Consider the following 10,641-nt stretch of genomic DNA (forward strand, 5'->3'; position numbering starts at 1 on the left):
TCCTGCTTTTAACTTGAATGTTATATAATTCTTTAATTTTTAAAGCTTGAAATTCTTGTTTGGTGATAAAAAATAGAAGTTAATAATTGATTATTGTTAAAATCCTTTGAATGTTGATAATTTGTGCTTAAGCGTTTAGTGCAAACACAAATTTTGGTGACTTATTGTAAAAATCTTAAAAATCTATTGTTGGACCTTAGAAAGTGTTAAAAAGATAAAGTGAGTCTTTTCAATTTGGTATTATTTGACTAAATTGATGATTGGAGATTGTTTATGTTAGTATTTGAAAGTTTTGTTTCAAATTTAAGATTATTTGGAGCAGATTTGGGGTGGTTTGATCGAAACTGAAGTTGCAAATTTGAATAACACTTTGTTAAAACAACCTAGAAGAAGTGTGTCAATCAGATAGACTTCAATGAACAGCTTAATAAATAGGTAGAATAAATATAGCATCAATTTTACCATCGATAGAGAAGAGCAAAAGTATGATAATTGGATAGACTTCGATGAACAATTTAACAAATAGGTAGAGTAATAATAACATCAACTCTAGCAATCCGATAGAGAAATCCCGAAGAGCAAAAAGTATGACAATCATGTAGACTTCAATGAAAATTTAATCCAGTAGAAAAACCCTTGAAGAGCAGTGCACGGGCGTGGGGCCATTTCTCAAATACCACCAATTTTAAGGACGCTCGGCTAAGATCAGCCCCAAGGGGCCATTCTTGTCAATCTCCCAAGTAATAAGCCTGCATTCCTGTCAATCTCCCATGTAATAAGCATGCTGAAGCTTAGAAGTTGGGCTACGCAGCAGGGGCTTCTGAATGAACCGAATTGACTCCAATAGCTTAAACTAGTGACTGCTTACAGCGATCAAAACATATGTATAACTTAAATAAAGATGGTAAATAGGTTTCTATTATAGTATAGAAAAGTAAAAACCCCATATATAAGTCAAAGAATTAGTTGTTGGAAGAAAAGCTCTACTCTTCAACACCAAGAACTCTAAGAAACACAATTTGAGGAAGCTTTCTCATTGAAAGTTGATAAAGCAATATAACGTTTAAATCAAACTCAAAAGGAGAATATATGCACTCCTAGATTCAATTCACTTGCTAGGATCAAAGTGCACATCAAAAAGTAGTCCGATTTAACATACACTAAGAACTACGCATACCTAAATACGAGTAGTTGGGAATAAAAGACCCCGCCATACACGTATACACAGATTTACTCGATCTAACATAGATCACCGTCGCTGCTAAGAGTAACTTCTCCAGAACCATGGATACTGCTACCTCTAACTCTTTTACAAACTCTTTCCTAATGAGAAGGTTAGCAGCACACTAAAAACGCTTTAACCTCTCTGTAAACTCGCTCGGACATATTAGCACAGAATCTACACAAAGTCCACCTTTGGTGTGTGTGCAGTCTATTTGTGTCATGGAGAACTTAACTTTCATGGTTTCTGTAGATCCTGTGACAACAAAGTCTCCTACATGGTGGTATTTCCATTTTCCAGCTTCTTTCAAGTAACACTGGGTAGTGGCTTGCTGGTTGTCTGATGTTGAAAGCTGGAATTGTACTGGTTTTTTATCCCATCCGTGGACATGCTCGGAGTTGCAAATTCGCTTTCCAAATCTCCGAGAGGCACGTCCAACTTGCAGCCTATAGAAAATGCTATAGGACCCTACTGGGAATGGGAAATCAACCTCTCCATCGACTTCAAACCACCAAATCTGTTGGAGATATGCAACGGACTGGAATCTGCAGGCAAAAAAAAGGAGAAGAAATCCTTTAAGTATTTTGTATTAAGATTTCGTACCTTAGCTTTTAGTTTGTGTGACAACATAGCAGTAAATTTGAAACATGAAGTATGTGATACTTAAGATCCAGACCTTTCAACAAATACAGATCATTTTTCACTTCTCTTTTGATTGGAGGCTAGGCGAAAGAGGTATTCTTGAAAATTCTACAAGTAGTAAGATATATTCTAAAGATGTACGCTTTGTACATCTAGTGTATGAAATTTGATACTTAAAGCCCCATTTGAAGTTCTGAGTCTGTGATTGGAATTCATTTTATCCTCCATTGCAGTTTCCGAGAAACATAATACTACTCACGGACACGACGCAGGTGAAAATGTGTGGTGTCAAAAACACATTCATCTTTATTCTCTCTAATAATTTTCGTGGTTTACAAGGGAACAGGGAGGGGACTTTTATGGTATTTCCAACCTCTAAGAAACAAGGAACTATGCTTTCATTAAGGTCTGCTTGGGTATTACAAGCTTCCAATGTGATGAGGCATGAGCATACTAATGGTAAGGAGAGTTCCCAACTAGAACTACCAGATAATCATGATCACTTGCAATCATTGGAAGAGGTGGAACTTGGACGTTTCTCTTTTCAAGCAAATACGTTTCCCTGAATTAAAGATAATACATTGATATAACAAGTATCAAAGCCCCTTATAAATCTCAAGCAAAGATCTTCCGATCAATAGATGTATCAAATAATTCAGATATATTTCAAAGTACCTAAGTTGCCCGGACACGAGTGTGGGTGTTCGACATGGGTGAGGATCTAGAGGTCGGATCCTTCTAAGATTCTAAGATTCGGGAATATGGATCCTACTACGGATGCGGGTGCGCGGGGATCTAGCTAAAAATTATTCAAAAAAATCAAAAATTAAAAATATAAAAAAAATTCTAAATTTTGAGGAATACTTATATATAGCTTGTTAAGTATGGATTTCTCAAGTTGTAGATAATTAAAGGACTAATTTCCTATGCTATTTTCTTCAAATTTACCCTAGTTTTGGTTCTGATTTCGAGAATCAAATTGTATCTCGTCTCGAATTTTTCCTTCCGTTATGGTCAAAGTACCAAAATCATTTGAAAAGATCCGGTACGGATTCCATACCCACACCCACACTATTGTCGTGTCGATACAAGTGTGGCACCTAAACTGCCGTATCGGAGCAACTTAGCCAAATACCCAGAAGGCCAGCGTGAGAAACTGCTAATGGGATTAAAGTATCAAGTAGAAGAAATTGTATAAAGGAATCAATTTACCACTCAGGCTTCATTTTCAAAATTTAGAAGTAAACAGGCAAGATTTATATATAAGAATAATATAATTTCTGTGCCATAGGGAACAAGGACTCAAGGAGACATAGAAGACAAAATAAACTTCTTCAATTCATACACTCTACCACAAGCATATCAAACAAGAGATCACAAACTTTACAACATAAATCATGTATAAATAGAACCTTTGAATAGGAGGATTTCATCAAAATTGTCCGAAGAGTTGGACTTGATCAGCCAATCTAAACCACACACCATCAATAAACACACACACACACATACACATTCTGCTATAACTTGATAACAGAAGTAAAACAATTTTAACCTCTCACCTAGATTCATCTGTTTCAATACGACTCCAATATCTCCTATCATCAATGCCCGTTATCGCCAATCCATTTGCAGATATCGATAGACAAACTCGTCCTGTTCCCTTATCTAACCAAACCTTCTGCATACATCCCAATCAATAAATCCATCAGAATATTTAATCAGAAAAAGCATATCCCTATGATATTTCCTAAAAAGTAGACAAACCCATTTCACCTAACTCTCGTTCAATCATTTTCAACATAAATATGGAACAATTCCTATCAAAAAACTGCATCTTTCAAGAAAAAAAATATATCCTTCTCCAAGAATGAACCAAAAAAAGTGGAAACAATCAAACTTTTACAACAAATTAAACCCCATATATGCAATAGAAATTGGGAATTCATATACATAAAAGAAATCCTAAAAATAAAGAAGTAATATAAGAAGGGTAAAGATTGGACCTTTGTGCCGCCATCAAAATAATTGGGTCGACAAAGCCTAGCATAAATATCCCTTTTACACAAATTGGTAGGAAAATTATCATCAGCAGCAAAGACTCTATCAATAAGAGAGCCATAATTCAAAGGCAATTTAGATTCCCATACAAAATCAGCAGAAGAAGCGTCCCTAAAAGCACGATTTAGCATTGAAATTTTACAGATCTCTTGTGGGTCTAAATAAACCATAACTGACGCAACACAACTCTCCGGCAAGTCTCCGAGACCGGGATTCGCCGGCGGCGAGGTGGTGGTGGATACACGTGGCATTAAAAGGAAAGATAAAGATGAACCCATTTTGTGAGGCACTTGATTTTGGTACTGTATTGTTATTGCAAAGGAAAGAAATGTACGTATAAAAAGAAAGAGAGTGTGGTAAGAAGACAGTTTAGAACAGCTGGATATATAGTTGTGTATATATAGAGGAATGGACGCGTACGTGGTTAGGTTTACTTTTGGTTTGGTCGTCTCTTTTGTGTGTGTCGGATTCTGCGGGAATTAAAAAAAAAAGGAAAATATAATATTCACATCGGCGGAAAACTACGAAAATCAATTAATTATATAAATGTGTTTACATATTGTAATTTCACTTTTCTTAACATGGAGATAGTACTTTCCGTTTAGTTTCATATGACAGTATTTGAAGAAGTTGGAATTTAAGAAGAAAAGAAAAAAAAGTTTCTCAACATATCAAAGTATTTTCTGAATTTGTATCAGAACATTTTTATAACTAAGAAAAAATATTGTAAAAAAAAATTAATTTTAAAAAGTATCTTTTTCTTTTGTCAATAAAGGAGACATATATTAGAAGTTAAGTAGTATTACAAGGAGCATGAGCTGATGGGGATTCAGCATTACAAAAAAACAATTGATCACTCTCCCCAGTGGTTACTACATTATCCCTACTAGGACCAGCGTTTGCTACATTTTCTATACTGGTGTTCATCACATTATCAAGACAAAAAGAGATAGGTTCCTCTGCAGGAGATGTACGTAGAGGGCGTCTGTGAAAGGTGCCCCCGTTGGTCTGCTAGAAAGTCATGCATCACAAAAGGAGGTGGTTGCAAAAAAAACAGTTGTGGAAGCATTGCATGCTAATGTGGTCCCATGTTTGGCAAGCGTATCTGCTACTTGATTTTGCTCCCTGTAAGTGTGTATGACCAATGGTCTATCCAGCTGTTGGAGGAGGTACCTGCATTCATGCGTTAAAGATGAGTAATGTGGATTAAGATGACGGAGTAGAGAGATTACCTCAGTGGAATCCACATTAACTTCCAAGGGGGCGAGTTTGTACTGTAGAGCAAGTTGTAACCCTTCTAGTAGGGCAGTGAGTTCCATGTAGTGATGGTTGCCTGTTGACCTTGTACCCATATACCCTATAACCCAATTACCCATGGAGTCTCTAATTACACCCCCAAACCCCCTTTTGCCATGTTTGAAAGTATATGCACCGTCTGAATTTAATTTATACATTCTGTGTGAAGGAGGGTTCCACTTAACATCTATGTAGGTGTGAGGGTTATTGTGCGCGCTATGTGTAATATCTAGATGGAAATACTCAGCAGCTTGACCTAGAATGTGCTGGATATTTGGAGGGTGATTGACATTGTCACAGACTAGGTGATTGCGACTTTTTCATATGTGGCATAGCAAATGATAGTAGGATAGCTCGTTATAGAGGTATTAAGGTTATTATGGAGAATGATACGCGGGAGTTTTAAGGCAGTTTGTTCATGGAGTGTTTGAACATGTATGTTTTGATGTTGAATGTCTAGTTGTTGCCATACTGTTTTTGCTTGGTGACATTCAAAGAATAAATGTGCTATAGTTTCAGCTGTGTACTGGCATACTGGGCATAAAGGATTACGAGTGACATGAATAGTATAGAGGTAACTAGCCGTGGGTAATCGATGGTGGGACATTTGCCAAAGGAAATATTTTATCTTTTGAGATAGTTGTAGTTTCCATAGCCATCGGAAAGAGTGGTTTTCTGATTTGGACTGTAGCTGTCGATATATGAATTTAACTGAGAACTGCCCGTTAGGTGTGAGGCTCCAGTAAATGTGATCATGATATTGGTGATTATTGAGTGTAGGGATATAGTGGTTTTGAAGTAGGTGATGTAAATCATGAGGGAGCTCAAAAGATATTTGAGGAACGTTTAGGAAGTTCCCGTGTATATAGGAATCTAGTGTGGCACAGTGGTCATTTCTGGGCAAGGGTCCTGCAATTAGGTTTCTGAGTATGAGGTTGGTTCCAAGCCAAGGCTCTGTCCAAAATTTAATATGAGTGTCATTAACAACATGCCAGCGGATACCAAGTTGACATGAGGCCCATCCGTGTTGGATGACTTTCCAAGTAGAGAAGGTATGAGTAGAAGTGGGTGAGTGTGTGTACTTGAAAATTATAATGGAGGCCCAGTGGGATAAAGAGGAATTAAACAATCTCCAGGCTAGGGAACCTAACAAGGCACTATTTTTGGCAGTTAGGTTTTGTATTCCCAGGCCTCCACTAGGTTTTGGTTGTTGAACGGTTCCCCAGTTAATTAGGTGTAATTTACCATATTGAGGTGTGGATCCCCAAAGAAAATTACGCTGATATTGATCTAGCCTGTTGGTAATATGAGCGGGGAGTTTGATCATTTGCATTACATGGTTGGGTAGGTAATTTAGGGTTGATTTAATAAGAGTGGTTCTGCCTGCCATTGTAAGGCAATTTATTTTCCATCCCGCTAGTCTATTCTTAAAGTTATCTAACAAGAATTGGAAGTCAGCAGTCTTAGGCTTCTTTGTGAAGATAGGATATCCTAAATATTTGCCAAATTTTGACCCATCCTTTATGTGAAAGGAAGTAATCATTATATCTTTAGCAATTTGGGAGGTATTTTTTGAGAAGATTTTTTTTGATTTATTGTAATTTATGATGAGTCCTGAAACTTGAGTAAAGAAGTTTAGGGAATCTATGACGAAGTTAATGCTATTGGATTTATTCTTAGAAAGAATAGTGTTGTCGTCTGCAAATAAAAGGTGAGAGAGTGGTGGTCCTTGTCGGAATAATTTGATTGGTTGTCATTTTTGGTAGTATACCTCCATGTGTAGTTTTTGCGAGAGCATTTTCATACATAGTATGAATATGTAGGGTGATAGAGGATCCCCTGTCTAATGCCTCTTGAAGGTGAGAAGAAGGATGAGGGTTGACCATTAATGAGAATGGATATTGTAGAAGTTGCGATGCAAGACATGATTAATTTGATTAACTTAGGTGGGAATTTGAAGTAATGAAGGGTTTCATGGATGAATCCCCATTCTAATTTATCAAAGGTCTTCTCTAGGTCTAGTTTGAGGAGAAAAGAAGATTGGGCACCTCTTTTCTTCTTAAAGTGGTGCATAATTTCTTGAACAAGGAGCGCATTATCATAGGCTCTACGGTTAGGTAAGAAAGCTGATTGTTCCGAACTGATGGGAATAGATAATATTGGTTTAATACGGAATACAATAATTTTAGTAATTAACTTGTATATAGTGTTGCAAAGATTGATAGGCCAATATTGGGTGATGAGGGAGGGTTGTTGTGTTTTTGGAATGAGACATAGATAAGTTTTATTTAATTTAGGGGGTAATTTTTGTGAGTTGAATATTTCCTTACAAAAAGAAACCATAGAGTGATTGACAAGTGGCCAATAGGTTTGGAAAAAATATAGATGGAGACCATCCGGTTCAGGGGCTTTAAAGGATTAGGAAAGTTTTTAGTGCATTGGTGATTTCTAACGAAGTAATTGGTGCATCAAGTTTTAAAAGGTCAGTAGGGGTGATGGCATGATGCGTGGCTTAAAACTTAGGAATGGTATTGTGGGTGTGACTGGTGGTGAATAGGCCATGGTAATGATCTTCTATATAGAGGTTAATATCGCGTTGGTCTAAGATCTAATTGCCCACTGAATCTTGTAGAGTAGTAATACGGTTACGTCTACGATGCTTTAAAGTAGTAAGGTGAAAAACTTTTGTTTTGGCGTCCCCTTCTTGTAGCCAACTTTTTCTAGATTTTAACTTTCAAAAATCTTCTTTTAGTTTTAGTACATCATTGTATTGGGCTATTAGACCAGTTTCTAGGTTTTGTAAAAATTGACTACTAATGTATTTTGGAGAATTTTAGATACCTTGAAGTCTAAATACTGATAAGACCGAGTAAGGATAAGGGTTTTGATGTGTTTGCACGAGAAGGAGAAGGTGTTAGATATATTAAGATTTCTTAGTTAGATTAATATTAAAGAGGTTGACAAATTATAGAATGAATGGATAATTGACCACGAAAAAAGGGGATATTTCGGATAAAGCATGACCATTTTCCTTGTTTAGGCCCACGGAAATAGAAGGAAATAACTTTTTTTCCTTTTGACAAGTGCATTGAGAGCTTGCATCATAAAATTGAATCAAAACACAAATCCCTTATCATCCTATACGGATTTGCACGCGTTTTCCCCATTTGTTATTTTGTTTGAATTAGATTGAACGAATTTTCAATTCATACAGCTTATCTCTCATTAAATTTCCTTCTTTGAGGATTCGTATTTTGAAGTAAATATTCAAACTTAATATATTGTCCCTAATATAAATAAGCGAGGAAAATACATGAGTGCACCCCAAAATTTTAAATTATTTATTATTGAGAATCCAAGTAAAGCTATGTAAGATCAGAAATGGAGGAGAAATGGAGAAAATTCTAGAAATAGCTCTCAAGGTCTGGATGAGAGAAAATTGAGAAGGTACAATCTATATATACAGTTGTCTCCAATATACGCCTAATCTACCTACCTAATCTTTGTCTAATTAACTGATCTGATAATTACTTACAATCAACTACTTTCTCATGTGACAGTCATGTGCACCTTTTTTCCTCAATACTTCCCCCTCAATCTAGGTGGTGCAAACAAGTTAAGCACTCCTAGCTTGCTCATCAAATACTCATGTTGTGTCTTCCCCAAAGTCTTAGTGAACAAATCTACTTCTTGGTTTTTTGACATAACATATCTTGTCCTAACAATCCCTTGTTGAATTCTTTCTCTTATAAAATATAGATCTATCTCTATATGCTTTGTCTGCTCGTGAAATATGAGGTTTGTTGTGATTTGAATTGCTGCTTTATTATCACAGTTCAACTCAACTAGTAATTGAACATCTGCACCCAACTCCTTTCATAATCCTGCCAGTCATAGAATATTTGAAACACCTGTTGTCATGCTTCTATACTCAGTTTTGGCTTAGCTCCTAGATATTGTACATTATTTTTTTATTTTCACGGCACAAAATAATCCCCCAGCTTCATCACACATCATGCCACAGATCTCCTAGAGATTGGACATGATCCTCAGTCTGCATCACAAAAGGCAATGAGTTTTGTTGACTGTTTTGAGCTTATTAACACCCCTAATCCTGGTGCATTCTTGAAATACTTTACAACTCTAATTGCTGCCTTCATGTGTGATTTTTTTGGACTATGAATGAATTGGCTCAGGACATGTACTGCATAAAATATATCTGGCCATTATCATTGTAAGATACAATAACTTTCCCACCAATCTCTGGTATAGCCCTGCATCTTCCAGCTTCTCATCTCCTTTACAATCTGTATGCTCATCAAATTCCACAGATGTACTTTGATTGCACTCCATTGTTGTGCTAACTAGTTTTGACCCTGCTAATCTCAGTTCATTAATCAACTCTAATACAGATTCTCTGATTCATCAATATCCCTTGCTTGGATCTTGTTATTTCAATTCCAAAAAAGAACATCAATTCACCTAAGTCCTTAATCTTGAAGCTATAATGTACTATTGTCTTTGCCTCTGATATTAGATTTTGATCATTTGGAGTTATAAGAAGGTCATCTACGTATACCAAGATAATCATATCTATTTTCTTTGTGAACAAGGAATAGTCACAATAACTTTGTACAAACCCTGAGTTGATAAGTGCTTCAGTAAGTTTTAAATTTCATTATCTTGACGCTTGCTTTAGACCGTATAGGGATTGCAACTTGCATACTTACTTCTCCTCCTAGCTGGAAAATCCCTTAGGTAATGACATGTAAACTTCCTCTATTAGGTCCTCTTGGGGGAATTCATTATAAACCTCCATTTGGTGCAAGGCCCAATTATGTGCAACAGCTAAGGCCAGGACTACTCTTACTGTCACTATTGTAACAACGGGTAAGAATATTTCCTGGTAGTCTACCCCTTATTGTTGGTTGTACCCTTTGGCAATCAACCTTGCTTTATACCGTTCCACCTCGCCATCGACTTTATACTTAACTTGAACACCCATTTATATCCAATTGGTACTTTGCCATCTGGCAAGTCCATCAAGGAAAAGTCTTATTTTCTCTAAGAGCTGCGAGTTCTTGTTCCATTGTTGTAACCCATTTTGGATCTGTTGTTGCCTCCTCATAACTCTGAGGTTCCTTGATATTAGTGATTTTAGTTAAGAAACTCTCATACTTGGGTGAAACACCATTATGGCACAAATATGCTTTCATTGGATACTTACAAGCAACTTTAGCATGGAGCTTTGTTGAAGATATATCAGAAATATAATCATGCGTCCAGGCAGGTTCCTTTCATGTTCTTGCTAATTTCCTCAATGGATCAGTAGGCCTATGCATTGTAACCTCAGAAGACGGCTTTTCTATTATTTCATCATGATTAAAACTGAATGAATCCGGTGAAAGAGGTGCCTTTGTAGC

At 36.5% G+C, this 10,641-nt stretch overlaps 1 protein-coding gene across 1 annotated transcript; it reads right to left on the reverse strand.

Moving 5' to 3' along the window:
- Positions 1–430: 430 nt before the first annotated feature.
- Positions 431–4,305, reverse strand: LOC107825302 (F-box protein PP2-A12-like). The gene is made up of 3 exons (XM_016652141.2): positions 3,868–4,305; positions 3,424–3,542; positions 431–1,767 (listed from the first exon to the last, which is right to left on the reverse strand). The coding sequence occupies exons 1-3, from the start codon at positions 4,198–4,200 to the stop codon at positions 1,347–1,349; spliced, it is 873 nt and encodes a 290-aa protein (XP_016507627.1). The 5' UTR covers positions 4,201–4,305; the 3' UTR covers positions 431–1,346.
- Positions 4,306–10,641: the final 6,336 nt, after the last annotated feature.

Source organism: Nicotiana tabacum, chromosome 20, assembly GCF_000715075.1.
Source record: "Nicotiana tabacum cultivar K326 chromosome 20, ASM71507v2, whole genome shotgun sequence".
In the NCBI taxonomy this organism is placed as follows: Eukaryota; Viridiplantae; Streptophyta; class Magnoliopsida; order Solanales; family Solanaceae; genus Nicotiana; species Nicotiana tabacum.

Excerpts from the sequence above, each read along its gene's own strand:
- LOC107825302 (XM_016652141.2), bottom strand. The coding sequence starts at position 4,200 with ATGGGTTCATCTTTATCTTTCCTTTTAATGCCACGTGTATCCACCACC. Across the intron at positions 3,543-3,867 it reads ATTTTGATGGCGGCACAAAG|AAGGTTTGGTTAGATAAGGG; the intron begins GTCCAATCTTTA and ends GGATGTATGCAG. Across the intron at positions 1,768-3,423 it reads ATTGAAACAGATGAATCTAG|ATTCCAGTCCGTTGCATATC; the intron begins GTGAGAGGTTAA and ends TTTTGCCTGCAG.